Source organism: Podarcis cretensis (assembly GCF_951804945.1).
Source record: "Podarcis cretensis genome assembly, chromosome: 17".
Classification (NCBI taxonomy): domain Eukaryota; kingdom Metazoa; phylum Chordata; class Lepidosauria; order Squamata; family Lacertidae; genus Podarcis; species Podarcis cretensis.
In genome coordinates, this window is record NC_137187.1 from 39,388,458 (window position 1) to 39,412,594 (window position 24,137).

The 24,137-nt window shown below is 46.6% G+C and overlaps 1 protein-coding gene and 2 long non-coding RNA genes across 4 annotated transcripts in view; 1 reads left to right on the forward strand and 2 right to left on the reverse strand.

The window, feature by feature from the left end:
- Positions 1 to 2,674, forward strand: part of BCAP31 (B cell receptor associated protein 31) — a 36,365-nt gene extending 33,691 nt beyond the window's left edge. The window contains exon 8 of the mRNA XM_079958876.1: positions 1,974 to 2,674. Coding sequence (XP_079815002.1) covers positions 1,974 to 2,012 — 39 coding nt within the window. The 3' untranslated portion in view covers positions 2,013 to 2,674. The remainder of the gene's footprint in view (positions 1 to 1,973) is intronic.
- On the reverse strand, positions 2,138 to 9,617 carry LOC307206085. 2 transcript variants are annotated; one of them, XR_013834266.1, is made up of 2 exons: positions 8,892 to 9,617; positions 2,138 to 3,977 (listed from the first exon to the last, which is right to left on the reverse strand). It is a non-coding gene; the product is annotated as an uncharacterized lncRNA (long non-coding RNA). The 2 variants fall into 2 exon arrangements; XR_013834267.1 differs by lacking the exon at positions 8,892 to 9,617 and adding an exon at positions 5,961 to 6,152.
- A 12,522-nt stretch (positions 9,618 to 22,139) lies between these two features.
- Positions 22,140 to 23,604, reverse strand: LOC307206096. The gene is made up of 2 exons (XR_013834273.1): positions 22,728 to 23,604; positions 22,140 to 22,587 (listed from the first exon to the last, which is right to left on the reverse strand). It is a non-coding gene; the product is annotated as an uncharacterized lncRNA (long non-coding RNA).
- Positions 23,605 to 24,137: the final 533 nt, after the last annotated feature.

A 24,137-nucleotide genomic window follows, 5' to 3' on the forward strand; every position in this document is an offset into this window, starting at 1 on the left:
GTTGAGGAGGTGTGGGTGCAAACAGCAGCATTCTCGGCTGGTGTCTTGGGAACTCTGTTCAAAGCATGTTTTCAAAGGGAGGGGAGAAGTAAGTGACAGCAAATGCTAAACAGTGCGTGGGAACTCCTCTCTGCAGTGAGGTATCCTGCTGAGCTAATATTTCACGCGCAGCTCTTCATCTTTGCTGCCATCATACTCCAAAGCACCCTGTACTGCGGACTGGCATGGTTCGCTCTAGATACTGTTGAGCTTCAGCCCCAGCCAGCATCACCAAAAGTCAGGGATAATGGTCCCCTGTACAGGGTGCTGATAGACTGCTCTGCATCTTGCCCAGACATCAAAATTAGGGGTGCATTGGCCTTTCTGCTCTACTTAAGTTGAGCACTACCGCAGCCCTTCAAAGGGGGGATTTGCAGGGTGGAGGGCGAGGAGGAGAAAGACTGGATTCTGAATGGGCAGCAGAATCCAGGACGGTATCTGAACCTGTGTTAGCTGGTGATTTCTGGCATCTGCTTAGCTTGGTAGGAGTGTTGTGGGCTGTAGCTGCTGCTAGTTTGATTTGCTCATGCAGCTGTTTCCCTTTGTGGCCATTCTGGGCAGCTTCCTCCAGCTTTCTCCAGGTTGCATTCCTGTAGGGAGCTGGGTGGTCTTCCCCCTCCTTGGGCTGTGTAAACAGATCCCTCCCCCTTGGGTAGGATTGCAGTGCTAAGGGCTGTCTAGTTGGCAGAGAGGCAGAATGTTGCTACTGCAGCTGCTGTCCCTCCTAGACAATTGAGCTCTGCACTTGGGCACAGGATAGAATTGCATCGGAAGTCCCTGGCCATCCGTGGAGGCTGGGGTGGGGGCAGCATTTCTGCTAAGGCAAAACTGTGTTTTCAGAAGGACTGTTGAGAATGCCTATTTGCCCCTCAAGTTGCCATTACCTTGTGGAGTAGCAGAACAGGGCTATCCCTAAGATGATATCCTTTCAGCCATGTGGCTCAGTCTGGTGGAATTTGTGGACATGTGTCTGTCTCAAGATGCCTGGGGCTAAGACTGAGCTATGAATGGGCATAAATTCACAAGGTGGCCTCTCTCTCAGCATGCAAAAAGCCTTGATTTTTGAGCATCCCTAACTGGTCAGGGTAGGGAATCGCCACTGGCTGCTGTGGAAATACATTCACAGAACCTGCCTTTCATGGGGCTAGTGCACACACTGACCAGCATTAGGCATGTACAGCACAGAAGCAAAACAAATGCAGCAGCCTTGAATGATGTGCCTAAGAATGAGCAGCTTATGACCTTGCAGAATACAAAGGACAATGGCTTGAATGGAGATATTGCGTCATCGGCCAGCAGGGAGTCAAATCTGTTGTGTACATTTGGGCATGCAAGGCCTTGTGACTTGCTTATTATCTGCCTGAAATGACAATGGACTTGTAGTTCGCTTTCTGCTGCAAAGTGTCCACTTGCTACCTTGCTCTGCTGTCTGCAAAGTTCTGTGAAACTCCAAATCCAAAACTATGTGTCTGCCTTATCCTGCAAAAGTAACAAGCGCAGCATGTGGCAAAGGACAATAAGGAATTTTGTTTCCTGGGAATCTTCACTTAAAGCTGATTTCCAGGCCATAATGGCAGCAACACATGCCTGGGAGTGTGTGTTTGCTGTCCTCTCAGAAGTCAAAGGGGATGACGGAATGAGAGTTCTGTGGCTTGAGCTGTGGGGCCCTTAGTGCTGCATAACTTCTGGCTCCTCCCCATAACCAGCACAAAAATAAACCACTTGCAGAATTCAGTGTTATTTACTCGGCTGCAGTTTTTGAAAAGGGGATGGGGGTGTAAGCATGGGGAAACAAGACAACTGTCCCTAAAGCGTGTAAAATGGAGAAGTTAACTGTGGTAAGCCACTTTGCACTGGCTTGTCCAAAACGTGGCTTAAAAATTCTCCTCTTATGTAACGCCATGTTGTTCCCCCACCCTCCTTGTTTCTCCCAGGAGGCCTGCGATGGACCAAGAGACAAGAAAGAAGAATGATTCCCCTGCTGCATATTGGTGGTTCTGGCCAGTCTCCACCTGGTTGCTGTACACTCATGTTTCATGGGGCTGGGGGCAGCCTAGCTGAGCCCCCTCCCCTCACTTTCTGGGCACGGGTTTGGGTGATCTGCTCATCCACCATTATTTGCTCCTTCCCCATCCTGCACCCCCCTTCAGTGATATAGCTTTTGAGTGGATGGCTAACTCTCTTTATCCTTGTGCCCCTGCCCCCCCCCCAATAAAGAGACTGGATGTGAACTTACCAGAACAATACTGCTGCTTGACTGTTTCTCGCAGGTGGAGGAGAGGAGGAAGACAAAGTCGTGTCTCTCTGGGGAGGCAATTGGGGCTGGGCTACCAGGGCCAGAAGCATTTCATGGTGGTGAGGGTTGGCTTGGTCTATTTCAGCATGTGCTCTAAGGCTGTCCTGCTGTCTTTTAGCTGCACTTGCTCCCCCAGACTCTGGGTAGTTTCACTTACTCCATCCAAAGCCTGAAGGGAGCATGAGTGGAGCATCATGTGTGGTGCTTATGTGCTCCTGTTGATACCATCTGGCTGTGATGGGGAAGATCTCCCCTGTGTCCGTATGTGTTTTTTTTATAATATATATTAAGGACAAGGTGTCTGTACAAAGCTTCTCATTAAAACTCTGGTAGAACAAAGCTTTCAGTGTGGCCTCTGAGTGAAATGGGGGTAATGGATTAAAAAAAACAGAGCAAGGGGAAATTGATCTTGTAGTCTTGAATTCTGTGTTCTGGATTAATGAAGAGCGGGGGATGTTTGGGTTCTTCTGATGGGCTAAACCGAAAGCCCCCACCCCTGTTGACTTGTTTCTGTGGCAAAAAAATGCCTGCCTTCTGGTCTGCTGGCTCCTGAGTCCCACCCTGGTTACAGTCAAGGTTCTGGTCTTTGTCCTTTTGCACTCAACTTCCGCCTCCTAAGGTCTGCCAAGGACTTGAGCAACAAGTTGCTACTGTGTTCAGTGCCTCACTTGGTGCCAAAACCATGGCCACAGAAGGGACGCAGCTTGTGTCTGTAAGTGGTTTTCCTGGGCAAAGAGAACAATGCACTTTAAAAAAGGAAAAAAGTGAAGAGGGAGCAGGATTTGAGGGAGGAGCGAGTGGAGATGGAATAAAGGAGTGCTAGGGGAAGCGTCTCCCCCCCCCCCGGAAGAAAGGAATAGTTTGAAGAATTAAGCTGAGGAAGTAGAAGGGTTCTGAAAGAAAGAAAGCTGCATGGTCAGGAGTGTTAGAGTTGCCACGCAGATGACAAGGGTCTTCAGGATGAGGGACAGAAAGAGACTCAGAGCCCTTGTGCCTCAAACGTGCAAGGAGCAGGATGGCTCAGTCATCCTTGAGGCAGGAGCAATCTTCTTTCTTTGGTGACCACTCGTAGCTGAGTAAGATTGTCTTCCATAAACACGCTTTAAACAATGAATCCGTAAGTGACTGTGGAGGCCAATTTGGGATCCACACGTCCTTCCACAGTGGAGACCTAGGTTTCCTGGCAGGAGTTGATCATGGTGAGGGTTTGCTAAGCGTGCCTTTCTCTTAGCACGTTTCTCCCTTGCGTCCTGAGTTCGAGTGTCTTCAAAGCCCATGACACCTTTGGTAAAGGCTGTTCTCCAACTGGAGCTCTCGCAGGCCAGTGTTTCCCAATTGTTGGTGTTTATACTACATTTTTTAAGATTCGCCTTGAGGGAGTCTTTAAACCTCTTTTGTTGATGACCACCAGCATTACACTTTCCATTTTGAAGTTCGGAATAGAGTAGTTGCTTTGGAAGACGATCATCAGGCATCTGTGTGAGGCAGGAGCATTAAAGCTAAAGGCCTCCTCACCACCCCCAGCGGGTCAGAGGAGAGGTCCTGCTTTTCCCCTCGCTAGCACCAGGTGTTTTTGCAGGGGAGAGCATGTGCCTCCTTGGTTTTCTTGGTGGCTTGCAGACTGACGCTTTCCTCTTCAGTGCTGTAGGACAAGTGAAGAAGGGGTGTGTGTGTGTGTAGAGAGAGAACACAAAATGCCCTGCTGGATCAAGAGCCTGTGGCTGGCCAGGTTCTCCTGGAAAGCCAGAAGCTGGGCATGAAGGGACCCCCCCCCCCGGTGGCATGTGGTGAAATTTCTTGTAGGGGAACAGTTGGGACCAGAGGCTCCAGCTTGTGAAGGTGGTGGCGGGAATGTCGTGTGCATGAACATCACACCTCTCTAAGCCGGGCAGAAGTTTCCTGGGCTTTGGGAAGGAGGCGTCAGACTTTCAATACTTTACAGTGGTACCTCTGGTTGCGAACGGAGGCCTGTTTGCAACATGAAGAGAGCACAACCTGAAGCACCGTATCTGCGCAGGTGCACAGGGCGATTTAGCGCTTCTGCGCATGTGCGAGCAGCAAAACCTGGAAGTAACCCTTTCCGGTACTTCCCAGTCGCTGCGGGACGTAACCTGAAAGAACGTAACATGAAGCAAACATAACATGAGGTATGACTATACTGTGCTCTAATTTACCAGGAACATTCAGGGGACTAGCCTAGTCTCCATAGTCCACTGACTGCATGCCACTGCTTCCCCTCAAAACACACACACGCACACACACACACACACACACACTTTGCCTCTAGAAGCTGGTGCTGAACAAAGTTTCTGTGTGTCTCCCTTTGATCACTGCTGTCAGGCATTTTGGGTGTATTCATTGCTCCTGTTCTTCCCCTGTTTTTCTCATAACTATCATCCAAAAAACTGCCCTGTCACATCCTCCTGAAAAACCAGTGTGGCCACCATGTTAAACTTCATTTTTGCACAAGGGAAGCAGCCCAAAGGCCATGTGGATGGCGCTACAGGTAGCTGCCCAGTCTTCCAAAGCACACAGCCAAAGTGGAAAGTTTTTGCTCTCTTTCTCTCCCTCCCCCTCCCTGCCCCTAGTCTTGAGTTGGTGTTTGTGCACTGGTGGATCTGTTTTCCCAGGCCCTGCCAGGTGATTTATCATGGCGAAAGCCGGTTCCTAGCCAGGAGTAACCTTTAAAACGCTCCTTGGGCAGCCTTCCTGGCAGGGCAGTTGAGAGGAGCTCTCAATCGAGGGTCTGTTCTTTCTCTCCCTGTTGAGGGTGATTCTGGCCAGGAGCCTTGGCAGGAGGGAAGGGTCCCCCTGCTTTTTTTAACGGCAGGATGTGTTTTTCCTCCCTCTTTCTGACAAAATGTGTGTTTTTAAAGAACACATTTATTGTGGACAGTGGGGAGTGGGGTTTTTTTAAACACTCTTCCCTCCACCCCCACCCCAAAAACGTTGGTTCTGAGTGCTGGCTTCCAGCCTCCCCAAACCCAACTTGTCTCTGATGATTTCTCACATTCAGACCCTGAACTCCTCTGTTTTGGAGCTGCCTCAACAGCTTCCCCAAATTCTTTGATGGCTGCCCCTGACAAGGAGGCTCAATGTGGTTTGCTGCCCAGCACATGATGACAATCCCAGGGAGGAAGCGAGCCTTGAGCCCTTCTCTTCCAGTTGGCTCCGTTCCTTCTCCTCCCCTATCCCTTTTCCTAGAAATGGGAGTGTAGTTGAATGACAACACACACAGCTCCCAGAAGCTGAACCTCCAGGCTACATTTTAAATTCCCCTACTTGAATCTTGCCTCATTGTGCTGGTTGAGAGAAGGATCATTTGCCCTCTTGCAACAGCTTGTTCTTGGGGGTGTGGGTGGGTCTAGGGAGCCAAAACACACCAAGGGGGCAGGTTTCTATCCCATCTCATGTTCGCTGCATCACACTTCTCAGTGCTGGCAGCTCCCTTGGCCTTCAGTTGCCCAGTTTGAGCAGGCTCAAGGCCTGGGTGCAAGCGGTCCCTTACTGACATCCGCCCCTGGTGTGCATGTGTGCGCCGCCTCAATTTTGTGTGGTGTGTTGCTCATGATGCACAAATGTTTGCCCTAGGTCTTATTGCCCACCTCATTTAGGCCTGCTCTACCTGCAAGCTGTTGTCTGTGTGTCTCCTGATAGTCCTGACTGAACTGGGAATGAAGGCCAATATAGTAGATGCAAGATTCAGCTTTCTGAACGTCTTTGCCCCCCCCCACTTCTCTACGCCAAGGGTGGCCAACAAAGGTGTCCTCAAAGGTGTCTTTGTCACTGCTCAATGACCCACCCTTGCATCGTGGTGTTCCCCTTCTGTTGTCAGATGTATTGGTTTTTATGCTTCTGTGCTCTTATGTTTGTACATATTTTATGGGCTAATAGCTGTAAATAAATAAATTTGAATTTGAATTTGTCCTCTAGATGTTGGACTACAACTCCTGTCATATCTGGACAATGGCCGTACTGGTTAGGGCTGAAAGGAGATGGAGTGGAAGAACATACAGTGGTACCTCTGGTCGGGGACAGAGGGTGGCGCTCGGGGGGGAATTGTCATCGCGCCACTCCTTGGTGTGTGGAGTGCCTCAGGGTGCGATTCTCTCCCCGATGCTTTTTAACATCTTTATGCGCCCCCTCGCCCAGCTTGTCCGGAGTTTTGGGCTGGGTTGCCATCAGTATGCTGATGACACCCAACTCTATCTGTTGATGGATGGCCATCCTGACTCGGCCCCAGACACACTGGCGAGATGTCTGGAAGCTGTGGCTGGATGGTTACGTGGGAGCCGGTTGAAGTTAAATCCTTCGAAGACAGAGGTCCTCTGGCTGGGGCGGGACGATATGGGATTGAGGGGGCAACTCCCATCTCTTGCGGGGGTGCAATTAGTGCCAGCACCGTCTGTTAAGAGTTTGGGTGTAATCTTCGATACCTCCCTCTCTATGGAGGCGCAGATTACAGCTATAACAAAGGCGGCATTTTTTCATCTCCGCCAAGCTAAGCAGTTGGCCCCTTATCTCTCTCGCCCTGACCTAGCCACTGTGATCCATGCGACGGTCACCTCCAGACTGGATTATTGTAACTCGCTCTACGTGGGGCTGCCCTTGAGACTGACCCAGAAACTCCAGCGGGTGCAGAATGCCGCGGCGAGACTCCTTATGGGGTCTTCGCTGCGAGATCACATTCATCCGGTACTATACCAGCTGCACTGGCTCCCGGTGGAGTACAGGATCAGGTTTAAGGTGCTGGTTTTAACCTTTAAAGCCCTATACGGCCTAGGACCCTCGTACCTACGGGACCGCCTCTCCTGGTATGCCCCACAGAGAAACCTACGGTCTGCAAATAATAACATCCTCAAGGTCCCAGGCCTCAGAGAGGTTAGGCTGGCCTCAACTAGAGCCAGGGCCTTCTCAGCTGCGGCTCCAATCTGGTGGAATGCTCTGTCACAAGAGACTAGGGCCCTGCGGGACCTGACATCTTTCCGCAGGGCCTGCAAGACAGAGTTGTTCCACCAGGCCTTTGGTCAGGGCGCAGCCTGACTCCCTCCTCTGGCAACCTGCACAGAATCTTGCTTAATCAGTTGCCATTAATTTGATTTTAATTGATTTTTATAATGAAATATTTTTAGAATGTGCGATTATCGGATTGTTTGATTGTTTGATTGTTGTTAGCCGCCCTGAGCCCGGCTTCGGCTGGGGAGGGCGGGATATAAATAAAATTTATTATTATTATTATTATTACCTCGGGTTAAGTACTTAATTCGTTCTGGAGGTCCGTACTTAACCTGAAACTGTTCTTAACCTGAAGCACCACTTTAGCTAATGGGGCCTCTTGCTGCTGCCGCACCGCCGGAGCACAATTTCTGTTCTCATCCTGAAGCAAAATTCTTAACTTAAAGCACTATTTCTGGGTTAGCGGAGTCTGTAACCTGAAGCGTATGTAACCTGAAGCGTATGTAACCCGAGGTACCACGGTACATGTTTCTCCCTCCCTCCTTTTATCCTCACAGCAATTGTTGTGCTGGGGCAACAGAACCCTTTAAGCCACTAACTGGGAAGTCTCAACTTCTGGAATGGGCTTCAGTCTCTCCCACAAAAGAGTGACCGTCTGGAGACTCCCTAAGCTTCCCTCTCTCCCTCCTCACTCCCCTCTGCCAGATGGTGTGTACTACTCGAAGGAAACAATTACCTGGACTATTCCCAAGAGCATCCCTCCTCTCCTGGTTGGAGCTGGCATTGTCAAGGAGCTGAAAGTGGACATGGGGGTCAACCTGGACAAACTGTCTACACAAGACATCAGAAGTTGGGGATACTCACTGGCTAGTGACAAGGATGCTATTGTACTAAAGATGCCCATTGGTGCACCGGGTGGTAACTACAAGGTGGGTACGGATGTTGTTCCTGGATGCTTTAGATAACTCAGTGGTCTAGCACAAAGTGTTTTTGAATGGGGAGTAATTTGTTAAGTGGCAGGGAGGCAAATGGATGGCCATACGTTGCTTCACTTCTAAACTATGTACTCTACAAGAGGGGTGGGCAGAAGGTGGATTGGGATCTACTGGTCGTTTCTGGATTGTTTGAAGTAAGTCAGGCTGAGAGACTCCTCACAGGGAGCTGCATGGCCGAGGGGACATTTAAAACATCTCTCTCTCAGGTCTTCGTCTGACTGTCTTAACTGGTACACTGCACTCCCTTAAGGATGAAAAACATACTTGGAGTGGTGTGGCAATTTAACACTGTCCAGCTTCTGAGCTGATATTAAATGCCAAATGGCATTCCCCCCCCCCACCCCCGGTTATCCCTGCAGTAATGGGCTTCTGTGGAAACAAATGGGGAAATCTGGTGGCTTTATTGTATTTAACAATGGGACAGTAAAGATGGGAGTTCACAGTTTTTCAGTGGGCCTCTTCTGCAGGGGAAAACGTTTTTTTAAATATTTATTTAAACATTTAAAGCACAGTGCAGTTGCATGTCATTCAGTGGACCACATGTGTCAACATGCAATTGAATACTGCAACTAAGATTTCAGGGTGGCATTTTAAGCAGAGCTGACCTTTGTTTCAAGCTGAGGGCTTTGGACTGGAAATCCCACCAACCTTGGCCTCACCTCTAGCCTGAAGTACTACAAGTGGACTGTATTGCAGGACTGTTGCGAGGTTCTTTCAGCAGCAGCCCATGGGGAAAATTATGGCGGTTTTAGCAAGGCAGTTTTTCAAATGGGTACGAAACAAACTGCATTCTTGAGGTGAAACAGATCCTGAGTCAGAGCATGAATTCCTCTCTTTGCTGCTACCTCTTGTTTATGAGCGGCTGCACTGCTGCCTAATCACAGCTGTGCTACAATCCTGGATTCTTTTACTTCATATTGTTATTATGGTGTTTTATACCTTGGAGACAGAGGAGATGGTGGCGGGAAGGTAGTCTCAGGGCCTGGTTTGACAGCATGTGATTCTAAGCAGGCCTGGGCCTGGCCTGTGTCTGCATTGGGCGACCTGCTGGGAACCACATGGAGGCCACTTGTGAGTTCCATGATGGAGGAAAGATGGGATATAAATGTATTGAAATAAAATAGTGGGTTGTCACTCCAGTACGTCTTGTCTTTATGTGGAAACCCCGTTTCCCCAGAAACTATTGGAGAAGCTGGAGAAGGAAGGGGCAGAAAACGGCTCATGGTAGCCGTTTGGAATAATGGGATTAGGAAAAAGGCGTGTGCATTTAAAGTTTTGAAAAAGCTGGTGGCGGCAGCCATAGCCATTGGATCCCTCATGTCTAGTTTGGCTGTCAGAAGGCTTATCTATACCTACTTTTCCTCCACGCTTTCCAGGCACTTTCCTCTCATAGCCATTTGCGCCCCCCCCCCCTTTCCAGGCTCAGGTCTGAGCTTTAAAGCTGCGTGTCTGAGCGCACTTTGCCCCATGAAAACCCTCCCTTTACTGCAGAAATAGACACGAAGCTTTGAAGCGTGAACCTGTGCCTGGAAAGAGCGGGGCAAAAAGTGTGAATAAGCCCAGAGTGTAGGCAAAGGCAGAGGTGTGCTGATGTGGAATTTCTACAATATTTATTTTTTGAATGGCAAGCAGTTCTTATTCTCCCCACCCCACCTCCCAAAACAACCAGAAATGTCCAGTTCCCATTATGAACTTCTCAGGCTGTGAAAATTCCAAGAAGCGAAGGACGCTTGCAATGATCCCTACCAGGATTCCTTTGGCAAATGTTAAAGTAAGATGATCAGAATTGCAGGGCTCCCACTGAGACCAGTGTTAAGGATCCTCCATTTAACTACCCTCCCTACTAAATAGCCTTTGACACACCTATCCTTTATGAATTTGCCCCAAACCATTTATTTTCCTTTTAAGAAATCTGGGCTTGTGCCTATTGCCACATTGTGAGGTTTCATATGTCGGAATGGATAAATATTGCCTTTGTTGGTCCTAGGCCTGATGCCATAAACTTCACAGGGTCTTTCTGAGTTCTGTTAGTGTGAGGAGGTGGAGAAGGAACATTTCCATCACATGTTTGTTCTCTCCAAATTTTTTATCAGCCCCTGTAACATTCTCCTTCCTGATTTCTGCATACTGATAACTTAATTTCTTCAACAAAAAGCTGAAGAGTTTAGAGAAAAAATGGTCATGGCAGTGCCCATGCCATACCTTTAAAACACATTTCAAAGACTTTTGCAAACTGTACTTTGTTGCTGGGAATTGTAACTCTGTGAGGGGAAAACTACAATGCCCACATTTATTTGAGGGAAAGGATGTGCTCGAATGTGCTTTAAAGGTATAATGTGTACGGCAGGCTGTGTTTCTAAAGGTTAGATGAATAGTCCCAATAGTGAGGGCAAATTAAGTTAAGTTGCAGGTAAGCTAGAGAAGAATAAAAACAATGTCAAGGGCAAGTGGCAGTTTCTGATAATAGTGTCAGGTGTCAGTTTTGAAGCAAATGTTGAATTCTTGGTTGCAATGGAATTTTTGCCACGCAAGACTGATCTTACCATGAGGAAGAGTGAAGCCCAGGTAGATGTTTGAATGCCACAAAAGAACAGTAAATGTTTCTCAGTCTGGTGCTTGTGGAGTTTTCTGACTTGGATACCAAAATATCATAGGTGCTGTCTGCTCAGAGTAATAATAATAATAATAATAATAATAATTTATTATTTATACCCCGCCCATCTGGCTGGGCCTCCCCAGCCACTCTGGGCGGCTTCCAAAAGAATATTAAAATACTATGATACATCAAACATTAAAAGCATCCCTGAACAGGGCTGCCTTCAGATGTCTTCTAACAGTCTGGTAGTTGTTGTTCTCTTTGACATCTGGTGGGAGGGCATTCCACAAAGAGGGCGCCACTACCGAAAAGGCCCTCTGCCTGGTTCCCTGTAACTTGGCTTCTCGCAGTGAGGGAACCGCCAGAAGGCCCTTGGTGCTGGACCTCAGTGTCCGGGTAGAACGATGGGGGTGGAGACGCTCCTTCAGGTATACTGGACCGAGGCCGTTTAGGGCTTTAAAGGTCAGCACCAACACTTTGAATTGTGCTCGGAAACGTACTGGGAGCCAATGTAGGTCTTTCAAGACCGGTGTTATATGGTCTCGGTGGCCGCTCCCAGTCACCAGTCTAGCTGCTGCGTTCTGGATTAGTTGTAGTTTCCGGATCACCTTCAAAGGTAGCCCCACGTAGAGTGCATTGCAGTAATCCAAGCGGGAGATAACCAGAGCATGCACCACTCTGGCGAGGCAGTCCACAGGCAGATAGGGTCTCAGCCTGCGTACCAGATGGAGCTGGTACACAGCTGCCCTGGACACGGATTTAACCTGTGCCTCCATGGACAGCTGTGAGTCCAAAATGACTCCCAGGCTGCGCACCTGGTCCTTCAGGGGCACAGTTACCCCATTCAGGACCAGGGAGTCCTCCACACCTGCCCGCCTCCTGTTCCCCCAAAACAGTACTTCTGTCTTGTCAGGATTCAATCTCAATCTGTTAGCCGCCATCCATCCTCCAACCGCCTCCAGACACTCACACAGGACCTTCACCGCCTTCACTGGTTCTGATTTGAAAGAGAGGTAGAGCTGGGTATCATCCGCATATTGATGAACACCCAGCCCAAACCCCCTGATGATCTCTCCCAGCGGCTGCATGTAAATGTTGAAAAGCATGGGGGAGAGGACAGAACCCTGAGGCACCCCACAAGTGAGAGCCCAGGGGTCTGAACACTCATCCCCCACCACCACTTTCTGAACACGGCCCAGGAGGAAGGAGCGGAACCACTGTAGGACAGTGCCCCCAGCTCCCAGCCCCTCAAGACGGTCCAGAAGGATGTTATGGTCGATGGTATCAAACGCCGCTGAGAGATCCAGCAGAACTAGGAAACAGCTCTCACCTTTGTCCCTAGCCCGCCGGAGATCATCAACCAGTGCGACCAAGGCAGTTTCAGTCCCATGATGAGGCCTGAATCCCGACTGGAAGGGATCCAAATGGTCCGCTTCTTCCAGGCGTGCCTGGAAGAATTGGGTGACATTTGGGTGACATTTACTTTTCTACCTCAGGGAACGAAATACCTTGGCTGGCCTGATTTGTTGTAACCTCCCGTTGTCCGAAGATAATGATCGAAACTAATAGAGTACAGGATGTACAGTTCCCACCTGAATGCCTGAATCATTAAGTTACACCTCAGCACAATGACAGAAATCATCCCATTGGAGCTCTGCACTGGGAAGAGAAGTTTTAAACCTCTCCTCTTAACTCTGTGATGTGGAGGAAAATGGGGTTTGCCAGCCTGATCTGCACTGCTGGTTTGCTATCCTGCCTAAAAGCAACAATATAGCTTGGTTTCAGAATATCCAACAAAGGCGTGAATGAATAAATGTTTGGTAGAGGAGCTAGGGATGCCAACATCTAGGTTTGCTTGGCTTCCACTTTGCACAAATGAGTGAATGTATCATAGTCATAGAGTTGGAAGGGATCCTGAGGGTCATCCAGTCCAACTCTATGCAGTGCAGGACTCTCTTTTTTTCCCTTCAAATAATTTTTATTAACAGGCCAATCAAATCACATTAATTCCAAATCACATTAATTCCAAATTACACAGCCAAATTTTTAAATTTTTCTTGGGGGTACCCATGCTTCGAGTTCAGAAAGGGATCCAAACATCTCTCTTGCAAGATGAATGTATTGCCTAGAATGTTTTTGTTTCAAACATTGCAAATTGTGGACAAGATGGACTGTTTCAAGAAGTGGCAGAAAGATATTTCTAGATTTGTCTGGCAGGGCAAGAAGCCCAGAATAAAATTTAAGATATTAACTGATGTAAAGGAAAGGGGTGGATTGAAAGACCCCCCCTCTGCTGGTTGAAAGACTGGCTGCTTCTTGAGAACACGGACATTTTGGACCTAGAAGGATTTAATAACGCTTTTGGGTGGCATGCATATTTGTGGTACGACAAGGTTAAAGTACATAAAGCATTTAAGAACCATATTGTCAGGAAAGCATTGTTTAATGTTTGGATAAGATACAAAGACTTATTGGAAAATAAAACCCCAAGGTGGTTGTCACCAATGGAAGCAAAAGCTTTTAAAAGACTCAATATGGAGTCCAAATGGCCAAAATATTGGGAAATTTTGGAGCAAGAGGGAGACAAATTGAAATTGCAGAGTTTTGAGAAACTAAAAAATAAAGTGCGAGACTGGCTTCATTATTATCAGATAATGGAGGCTTATAAATTGGACAAGAAAATTGGATTCCAGGTGGAAAAATCGAAATTAGAAACTGAATTGTTAGAACCCAAAACTAAGATTTTGTCAAAGATGTATAACTTGCTGCTGAAATGGAACACCCAGGATGAAACGGTGAAGTCTGCTATGATTAAATGGGCACAGGATGTTGGGCATAATATTATGTTTGCTGACTGGGAACAGTTATGGACCACCGGTCTGAAATTTACGGCATGTAATGCCTTAAGAGAAAATATTATGAAAATGGTTTACAGGTGGTACATGACCCCAGTCAAGCTTGCAAAAATTTATCATTTGCCCGATAATAAATGTTGGAAATGTAAAGAGACTGAAGGTACATTCTTTCACCTTTGGTGGACATGCCCAAGGATTAAGGCTTTCTGGGAAATGATCTATAATGAAATGAAAAAGGTATTTAAATATACCTTCTTGAAGAAGCCAGAGGCCTTTCTCCTGGGCATGGTTGGCCAATTGGTGCCAAAGAAGGACAGAACTTTTTTTATGTATGCGACAACAGCAGCAAGAACACTTATCACAAAATATTGGAAGACACAAGATTTACCCACTCTGGAAGAATGGCAGATGAAGATGATCGACTATATGGGACTGGCAGAAATGACCGGCAGAATCCGAGACCAGGGAGAGGAGTCGGCGGAGGAAGATTGGAAGAAGTTTAAAGACTATTTGCAGAAATATTGTAAAATTAATGAATGTTAGTATGATGTTGGACAGAAATCAAGTGGTTTCCAGCTGTAATGCTTAAGAGATATGGAAAATAAGGTTTTGAAATAAGAAGAAAAAAATCTAATGGTGAGGATTTGTTGAACAAACGATTTGAATTGGAATATAAGAAAGGGAGGTATGAGGAGGTCTGGAAAATAAGTTAAAAGAAAATAAGTAAATGGAAACTTTATGTGTTTTTTTAGTTGTTATTTGTGTTTTTTGTATTTTTGTTGTTTTTTTCTTTTTGTTTTACAATGTATTATTTTTGAAAACTTCAATAAATATATTATAAAAAACAAACAAACATCTCTCTTGCTGCTGCTTTAATCTTCACAGTTCTGTCCAAATAATATTCACAGTTCTATTCAATCTTCTCTTTATTATTTTCCTCATCTTCTTGTTGTTGTCATATATTCCTTTCTTTGTAACCTCTGGTAGTCTCCACAAGCAGGTTGAAAACAAACGTTGTTACTGTGTAGATTTTGCATTCTCCAAGAGCCATATCAAAACAAACAGATGCCATTTCCATACTTCCGTATAAGACATTCTTAAAGTCTGTCCCTTAATCCTTGCAGGCCTGCCAGCCCTCAATTGTTAGGGGGTTCTGCCAGGTCAAACTCACAATCCGATAATAACAAACCATGGTCCTCCTCCCCCTCGATCATCCTGAAGCCAGGCCTGCCGTAATAAATCTCTTTTTATAACTGCTTCACAAAGACCTTTCGTTCCTTTCCAAAACTTCCCACAAGCCATGTCTTTGCTTAGTAATTTATTTCCACACAGTTCTTAATCATCCTGCTTGTAATCAGAAATTGCAACGATTCTTCTTGGGGGCAGGGTTGTTAGGTACTCACATAAGATAAAAAAAGAAAAGAAAAGTCCCCCCCTTTTCAGTCCCGTTCCGACATACCGACCCTTTGAAGTATCTTCTTCTTGATTTATTGTTGAATCCAGCCCGTCGCTCCACTTCACAGAGATCACTTAAATTAGCAGTCTTCACTCCTGATCTTCACTCGAAATATGTGCATTTGCTTCTCTCTAATTGTTTATTTTGAGCTCCTGCAACCAGGCCGCGCGATCAGAGACAGCTTCAGGGAGAGCCATCTCATACGAGGGCTGTGTGCCTAGTGCCCTCACCCCCTTCTTTCGAATCCGGGGGTGATTTATGTCAACTGCAGGCAAGGCAGTGTTCCCCATTCCCTTGGGGTAACCAGAGAGGCTGCATACTCCCATATCAGCCTCTTAATTATCTCGTGTGAGGCGGAGAGATGGTATTGTCAGCCATCTTCCAACGCACCCCTAGCAGCCCCGCAATGCAGGACTCTCAACTAAAGCATCCATGACAGATGGCCAACCAACTTCTGCTTAAAAACCTCCAAGCAAGGAGAGTCCACCACCTTCAAACAGAGACCATTCCACTGTCAAACAGCTCTTACTGTCAGGAAGTTCTTCCTGGTGTTTAGTCAGAATGTCCTTTCTTGTAATTTGAAGCCACTGGTTCGAGTTCTACCCACCAGAGCAGGAGAAAACAAGTTTGCTCCATCTTTCATGTGACAGGCCTTGAGATATTTGAAGATAGCCATCATATCTCTTCTCAGTCTACTCTTTTCCAGGCTAAAAATACCCCCTCAACCATTCCTCATAAGGCTTGGTCACCCTCATCTGTGCATTTTCCACCTTGTCAATATCCTTCTTAATATCCTTAAATTGAAGCACCCAGAATTGGACACAGTATTCCAGGTGTGGTCTGACCAAGGCAGAATAGAGTGATACTATTACGGTACTTCCCTTGATCTGGACACCATACTTCTGTTGATGCAGCCTAGAACTTCATTAGCTTTTATTTATTTTTTTCTGTTGCATTACACTGATTCATGTTTGGCTTGTGGTCGCCAAGACCCCTAGATCCTTTTCACATGTACTGCTAGTAAGCTAGGTGTCTCCCATCTTATATTTGTACATCTGGTTCTTCTTGCCTAGGTGCAGAACTTTGCATTTATTGCTTTTGAAATTCATTTTGTTACTTTTGGCCCAGTTCTCCAACTTGTTAAGGTCATTTTGAATCCCAGTTTTTCGGCCTTAGGTACCTCTCCTAGTTTGGTGTCATTGTGAATTTGATGAGCATCCTCCCGTTTCTTTGTCCAAATTGTTTATAAAGACATCTAACAATAATGGGCCCAGGACACAACCCTATGGAATGCTGCCCATGCAGCAACAGTACTGGGGCAGTAAAGACAATAAATAAATCGGAACCTGGAAGAACAAAAACCACTATTCATCTATACTTAACACCAGTTGGGAGCCTACTATGCTGGTCCAGTGTTGGCTTTGGTGATCTATACCATTTTGTCAGATCAGATGGTAGTAAAAACATGACTTTGGCTAGGGCCCTGGTGTCATAAGAACATAAGAAGAGACCTGCTAGGTCAACAGCCCATCTAGTGCAGCATCCTGTTCTCCCAGGGGCCAACCAGAGGCCTCTGGGAAACTCTAGCAGGATCCAAGTACAAGAACGCTCCCCCTTCCTGTGGTTTCCAGCAACTGGTATTCAGAATCATTAAGGCTATGCTGGGCCTGGGGGTAACCCGAGCAACACGGTCCAGGTCCGGTCCCAAATCCAAGGGTTCCATGAGGATACAGTCTGACAGGACCAAGGCAGGACATCTGACAGGGCCAAGGCAGGACACGAGGCAGGAAACCAGGCAAGATCAGGCACAAGAACACAGGCAGGTTCTGGCAAACAGCAATGTTGCTCCCGCAACCTAGGGTGGGTTCCAGCAGCCTTTTATCTCTGTCGGGGTAACGGCCGGTCCTGATTCCCTGGTGACTCACCTCCCTGTCTTACCCGAAGGCGAGCACTCCTCCTGCGAGTACTCAGGTCTCTCCTTCTCTCAGACCTGAGTCCCTGCAGCTCAGGAGACGTTGGTGGGTTACTAGACCCAGAGGCTGCCTCAGCCTCTCCTGACCCAACTAGTAGTGGAGCAGCTGTAAGTGATTGCCCAGCTGGAGGCAACACGGTAATCCCTGCATCTTGAGCCAGGGCAGGTTCAGGCCACTGACTCAGCCCAGCTGGTGCTTGTTGCAGGGCAACCTGTGCAGACTAGGGCTCTTCAGAATCAGGCCCCAGCCTAGGTTCAGCTGCCACCTGAGGCAAAGGAGCCTGAGTCCGAGCCTGAGTCCCAGGCCATCACAAAGGCCTCTCAATCTTGAATCTTATTCTTCTCAGCTTATTAGTCTCCTTGGAGCAAAAGTAGTTCAACAGGAGGCTTCAGCTGGCCACAGATTCTTACTGTATTCTTAATTGTCTCTTTCTTTCTTTGACAATCACTCGTAGCCGAGTAAGATTGTCTTCCATAAACACGGTTTTAACAATGAGTCTGTAGGTGACTGTGGAGGCCAATTCTGGATCCACACGTCCTTCCACAGTGGGGATATTGGTTTCCGGGTGGGAGTTGATCACGGTGTGGATTTGCCAAGCGTGTCTTTCTCTTAGCACGTTTCTCCCTTGTGTCCTGAGTTCGAGTGTTTTCAAAGCCCATGACACCTTTGGTAAAGGCTGTTCTCCAACTGGAGCACTCGCAGGCCAGTGTTTCCCAGTTGTCAGTTTTTATACTACATTTTTTTTAGATTTGCCTTGAGACAGTCTTTAAACCTTTTGTTGACCACCAGCATTATGCTTTCCATTTTTAAGTTTGGAATAGAGTAGTTGCTTTGGAAGATGATCATCAGGCATCCGCACAACATGACCAGTCCAATGAAGTTGATGTTGAAGAATCATTGCTTCAACACTGGGGATCATTGCTTCTTCCAGTACACTGATCTTCCCAAGTGATGTGTAAAATTTTTTGGAGACACCATTGATGGAATCTTTTGAGGAATTGGAGATGGCGTTTATAAGTGTTCGGTGTTTCACAAACATATAGTAAGGTTGGTAGTACAATAGCTTTGTAAACAAGCATTTTGGTTTCCCTGCAAATGTCCCAGTCCTCAAACACTCTGCACTTCAATTGGGAGAAAGCCACACTCGCAGAGCTCAGGTGATGCTGGACTTCTGCATCAATGTTGGCCCCTGTAGAAAGATAACTGCCTAGTTAGGAGAAGTGATTGACATTTTCCAACGTTACACCACTGAGTTGGATTCGATTTGTGGTGCTGTGTATTTTGTACTTGTTGGTGCAGCACTTTGGTTTTTTGGATGTTGAGTGATAGGTCAAGCTTTTTGTAAGCTTCTGCAAGGATATTTAGGATGGTTTCTTAATTGTATTTGCATTTACGCTTAGCAAGACAAACACCCACAGATGGGCATGCTATGATTAACACATGCTGTGTAAAGCTTTTCTGCCTGGGAAGTAGTAGGCCTAAGGATCTCTGTCTTAAAACTAGCATGTAGCCTGTGCTACCTAGAGTGTGTCCTGAAATTTAAAATGTGGGATATTTACAGTTTTAAGACATTTTGTAACCATGAAGGCTAGTAACTTGAGTTTTGGAGCAAGAAACAAAATTCCATGCCCTGCCTTTGTCTAGGGATGCAGGGAGAGGCACGAGGAAGTGCTTATAGTCTGGCAGCTCTTGATTTATATGCCTTGTGCTGGGAGTTGATCAAGTAGAGCAAATGCCAGAGTCCTGGAGGCCTGTAACTATGCAGCTATTTCAGCACTAAACTCAGCACAAAGTGATAATGCTTCCCTGTTCCCCCCTCTTTTATGTAGAGTAAGCAAACTAGATTGGGAGGCAGGGCTGGAGAACCTGTGGTACCCTTGAGATGTCATTGGACTCCAGATTCCATCAGCCCCGATTCCCAGTGCAGGCAATAGTCAAGGATGATGGGGCTTGTAGCCCATCAATGACTGGAGATGGCAGTTTCCCCGTCCACAAGTAGGGATGAGGAAGTGAGAGAGGTCCATAAAAGTGTCTGAGTGGCCCATAAAGCATCATTTAGTTGGTGCCCACTGTTTCTCCCCTGCCCCCTCACCAGTTAAGCATCTCTACCTGTGGGTCTTGCCCATGCCAAGAGCCTTGCAATCCCTCACTCTTTTAAATTAAAGTTTACATCTTAATAAAACAGGATAAAAATTGAGCCACTGGTACAGAGTGGGGAAAGTATACATAAAGACAGATAATAGGGGATCCATCAGAGAGCTGTTAAAGGGGTGGAAGCGAGAGAACAGCATACAAAAATCTCAAAATAACAGGATGAGCATCTAGGTCATGAAAATATTTCCAAGTGAACTCGGGGCTAGGAGAGAGAAAGTTCCTTTCCTGATGATTATTCAAATAAGTGATAAAAGCCAGCTGCAAAATCTTCAGCTCTGCACCCCTCGAAGCACTTTCAGGTGATAGTAAGTGAGGTTTGTGACAGAGCTCTGCATACAGCTTTCTTAAACCAAATTGTCAATGGTGGTGCACCAAATGCTTGCTTCTAAATCCTTTATCCAGCTCTGTCTTGATTCCAGAGTCAAGGGATGCCTCCAGCCTGTCACTATTTTGTGTGAGCCATTTAAACACATACTGGAAATTAAGGTTTGTGAAATTAAGGTGATTAGCGCACTCTTGGTGCTAAAGGCACAACAATTATTCTTTAAAACGACAGCAAGACTTTTGCAGTCAGAAATATGCTGGGGACATGCTGTGAAAAGTGTGTGGTAAATGAATGTTTAATGGGAAGACATATAAATACCCCACAAACAAATTGGGATGAATGCTCATTGTTATAAAACAGCCCTGCATATGAATCAGAATAAATGTTCAATACAGAGCACACATTGTCTAATCTCTGCATAAGCTTTGTGCAAGTGAATCAGGATGAATGCTTGATAGACCTGTCACCTGGAAGAGCTCCAAGGATACTTTTGGAATACATCCCTAATTATAAAAGTATACTTCAGGAAATGCACATATTTTGCTTCTGCAGAAGCTTGAAAGGTTTGGAGTAATAAGAGTTTTTGGTCTTTCGTGGCTACAGAAACCTCCATCGCATACAGACATGTTCCTTGCCCATAGAAAGCCACCACCCTCTCTGACTGATCCCATATATCTGCATGTTTGGGTTGAATCTCAAGGTACGCAGAATAACAAAACATTAAGAACATCAACCTGAATGGGGCAAACAAAAAACCCCACAAAAAATAATTTGTAAGAAATCCAGGACTGAGCATGCTCCACTGCCTGTACCAGTTACACAGTGTTAACTGTCAGCAGGAAAAGGAAAAGGGGCTGAGAAGAGACGTTGGTGGCCTCCAGCCCTTTGTGGCTTGGAAGGGCATTGCTGGCTGCCTGGAACCCTGAACATCAGCCTTCCAGTTGGCAGACGGTGTGGATCCATGGCAGCACTTTGTTTCAGGTCACACTTGTACTGACGAGTTGAAATCCAGCCTGGAAACCACTTTTGTGCCAGTCTATATGCTAATCTTACTTTACTTCCTTATGCTGCTTTCCCACCACCATATTCTCCTGATCTTTGGAGGAGTGCCATTCCTCATAGTTCTTCTCCGCCCCCCACAAACAATCCCAGCACAGAATGCAACAGGTATGGGCAGGTTTACCTCTTGAACTCCTGTTTGGCATGGGGATTTTAAAGCCAGAGAATCCTTGCCAAAAAGATGGGCAAGTGGCTGTGATATAGGCCTCAGTGAGAATTTGGGGGCAGGCCTGAGCAGTTGGCCTTTTGGCTGCTCTTTCTGAGCCAGCCTTTCCCTTGGCCTGCCTCTCTTCATCCTGCTGCCGCGGCGTCTGTTTCATCTGCCAGTCTTGGCCGTGGGGAAGCTGAGGCAGAGTGGAGACAGAGCTTTGGCTGCCGGAGCACGATGTCTTCCTGAGCGCCAAGCTACTCTCTTTTCTCTCTCGCACTCCCTGGCTTCATGAAGCAACAGAATAAGCGTCCCCAATCTGTTTATGGTTTCAAGAATTCCAGCCCTGGAGGTGGTGGGGACAAAGGGTGGGGTGTCAGTTTGAGAGCCAAAGAGGCCTTAGCTACGAAACTTGGTATCAGTGTCTTTAAAAGAAGAATAAATAGATTAGTAGAACTTGCTCAGTGCAGCCCAAGAGGCTGATGGTTCTTTGCCATTGACAACATGCTTGCACAATAATCATTGGGCTCTGCCCTCGCTAAACTCCACACTGCCTTGGCCAAGTATTTTGACTCATGTGTATGGCCCAGTTGATCTTGCCAGACATAGGAGCCAGCTCCCAGGGGCCGAGGTCCCATCACAGAATTGTAGGGTTGCAAGGGTCATCTAGTCCAACCCCCTGCAATATAAGCCTTGATAAAAATGCAGGCTATGATTAGATGCCTCAGATGGGCATTGCCATTCAAATGGTGTGTGTGTGTGCTGTGTCATGTGATTGATTATGTGTGACAGAGCTTACCTGGGCCCCTCCAATATTTTATTTCAGTCGGCACCCTGTTCCCAGGCATTGCTCCCTGAGGGCTTACTGTTCTGTGTAAGAAGAATGGGAGCCATTTTTAATCACGCACAAATTTCCATGGCAATAATTTCCCCTCTTTCTTTCCCTGAGCTCTATTCCTTCCATATAGGGGTGCAATCCACTGGGAAACTTCCTTTGAAGTTACCCTCCCCATAGCCTGCTTTTAATGGTGCTGGAGTTTTTTCAGTAATTTCCCATGGATTTGTAGTTTGGCAGTTTAAATCATCTGCCCTGAAAGCTCTTGCATGTGTGAAATAGGGAAGGTGCTAGTCCTCATGACTTATGCAAATATAATCAAACAGGTGCCAGATGTCATGGGCTGTTTGGATGCAGAGGAATGGTGGGAGGCACCCCCTTGGAACCCCCAGGGGTCATCATGATGATTTATTACGGTCAAAGACCAGCTCGAGAAGCACAACTGGGACAGCTTTCACAAGAATAAAATATACATTTAAAGCAGTGTACAACAACAGCTTAAAGATTAAAATCCAAGATAAGCGCATAAACACATAAAGACCTAAAAATTTGGGCTACCATACAAATTGGCCCTGACACCCTGGAGGCCGACGATGAGTGGACAGAGGGAGAAGATTGGGAGGAGGAGGTGGCAGAAGCTGAAGAGGCAACAGGGCTTAGTGAGAGGGGAGAGACTGTGGCAGAGAGAAGTCCAGGTGCAGAAGCAGAAGCTGGAGCGGGGGGGGGGGGAACAAGAGAGACCAAGAGGCAAAGATGAGTTAGGCTGGTGCAGAAGCATGGGTGCGTCCCCCTCCCAATGGTGTGCAGTGAAACTTTTTCACAGAAGAACAATGAGGGCCAGTGGCACCAACTTGAGGGGGTGATGCCGTATGTGTGATGTCCCGTGTGTATGCATTGCACCTCCCTCTCTAAGCTGAGCAGAAGCTTCCAGGGCTTTGGAAAGGAGGCACCCGGCCTCTGACATGATGCTGCAGCCCTCCTGCCAGGTGGGCTTTGGGAAGGTTGTGGAAGAGCTCTTGGATCCCGTTGGAGCATTGCACCTCCCTCTCTAAACCGGGCAGAAGATTCCCAGACTTTGTGAAGGAGGCATCAGGCTTTAATACTGTAATACTCTAATTTACTGGGAACATTTTGGGGGCAAGCCTAGACCCCTAGTCCACTGCTCCCTCCTACTGCAACATGCTCCCCTCCCCACTGGTCTCCCAGGGCTAGGGAAGGGCATGAAGCGGGAGGAGCAAAGTCAGTCTCAAAATGTGGGAGGGGAGGAGACAGGCATCTGTGGAAAAGCAGGCAACCTTCCAAAGAAGAGTGGTTGTGCTCATTAGCCTGGCACTCCTGAGCAGATCCCGTTTCTTCTGATAAAGAGTTAACTTCACTTGCTCTGTGTGATTTATTGCTGGCTCACTTCTGACACCAGCAGCCCTTGTCCTTTTCTAAAGTGAAAAGTTCCAGATCTAAGCCTACCTGGCAGCAACTGGCCCAAATCCTGTATGTGAGAGAGAGGTGGGCTAGTCAATAAAAGTACAGGTAATGGTGTTCTGGTCCTGCTGAGACCTTTTTCGTTGTTTGCATTTTCCTGGGTTGACTCCAGTTGTGTAGTACTTCTGGGCCTTTCTTTGTAGGATTTCCAGGGCTTCTGGGGCTCATGGCCTACTTCAAAAAATAAAGCACACGCACACACACACTTTAATGTGTCTCCTAACTGATCTTCCTTGTAGGATTCGTCTTCCAAAGCAACTACTCTATTCTGAACTTAAAAATGGAAAGCATAATGCTGGTGGTCAACAAAAGAGGTTTAAAGACTGTCTCAAGGCAAATCTTAAAATATGTAGTATAAACTCTGACAACTGGGAAACACTGGCCTGTGAACGCTCCAGTTGGAGAACAGCCTTTACCAAAGGTGTTGTGGGCTTTGAAGACACTCAAACTCAGGACGCAAGGGAGAAACGTGATAAGAGGAAGGCATGCTTGGCAAATCCACACCATGATCAACTCCTTTTTTTTTTTTAAATGATATTTACTAAAGTTTAACAATAAAAACATACACAAACAGAAAACAAAAAGAAACAAGTATAATTTCCATCCTTATTTTCTTAAACCTAATTTCCCCGACCTCCTCATACCTCCCCCTTCTGTATTCTAGTTTCATTATCTAATCAGCAAATCCATTCCCTTACTTCCCATATTTTTTAATAATTCTATTCTTTTTCCATAATCAACACCCCTGAAAACCACATAATTTTTAAACCCATGTCAATTCTAACCTTCGTTAATTTTATAATATTTATTAAGATAGTCTTTAAATTTCTTCCAATCTTCTTCCACTGTCTCTTTCTCCGGATTCTGCCAGTCATCTCTGCCAGTCCCATGTAGTCTATCATCTTCATCTGCCATTCTTCCAGAGTGGATAGATCTGGTGTCTTCCAATACTTTGCAATAAGTATCCTTGC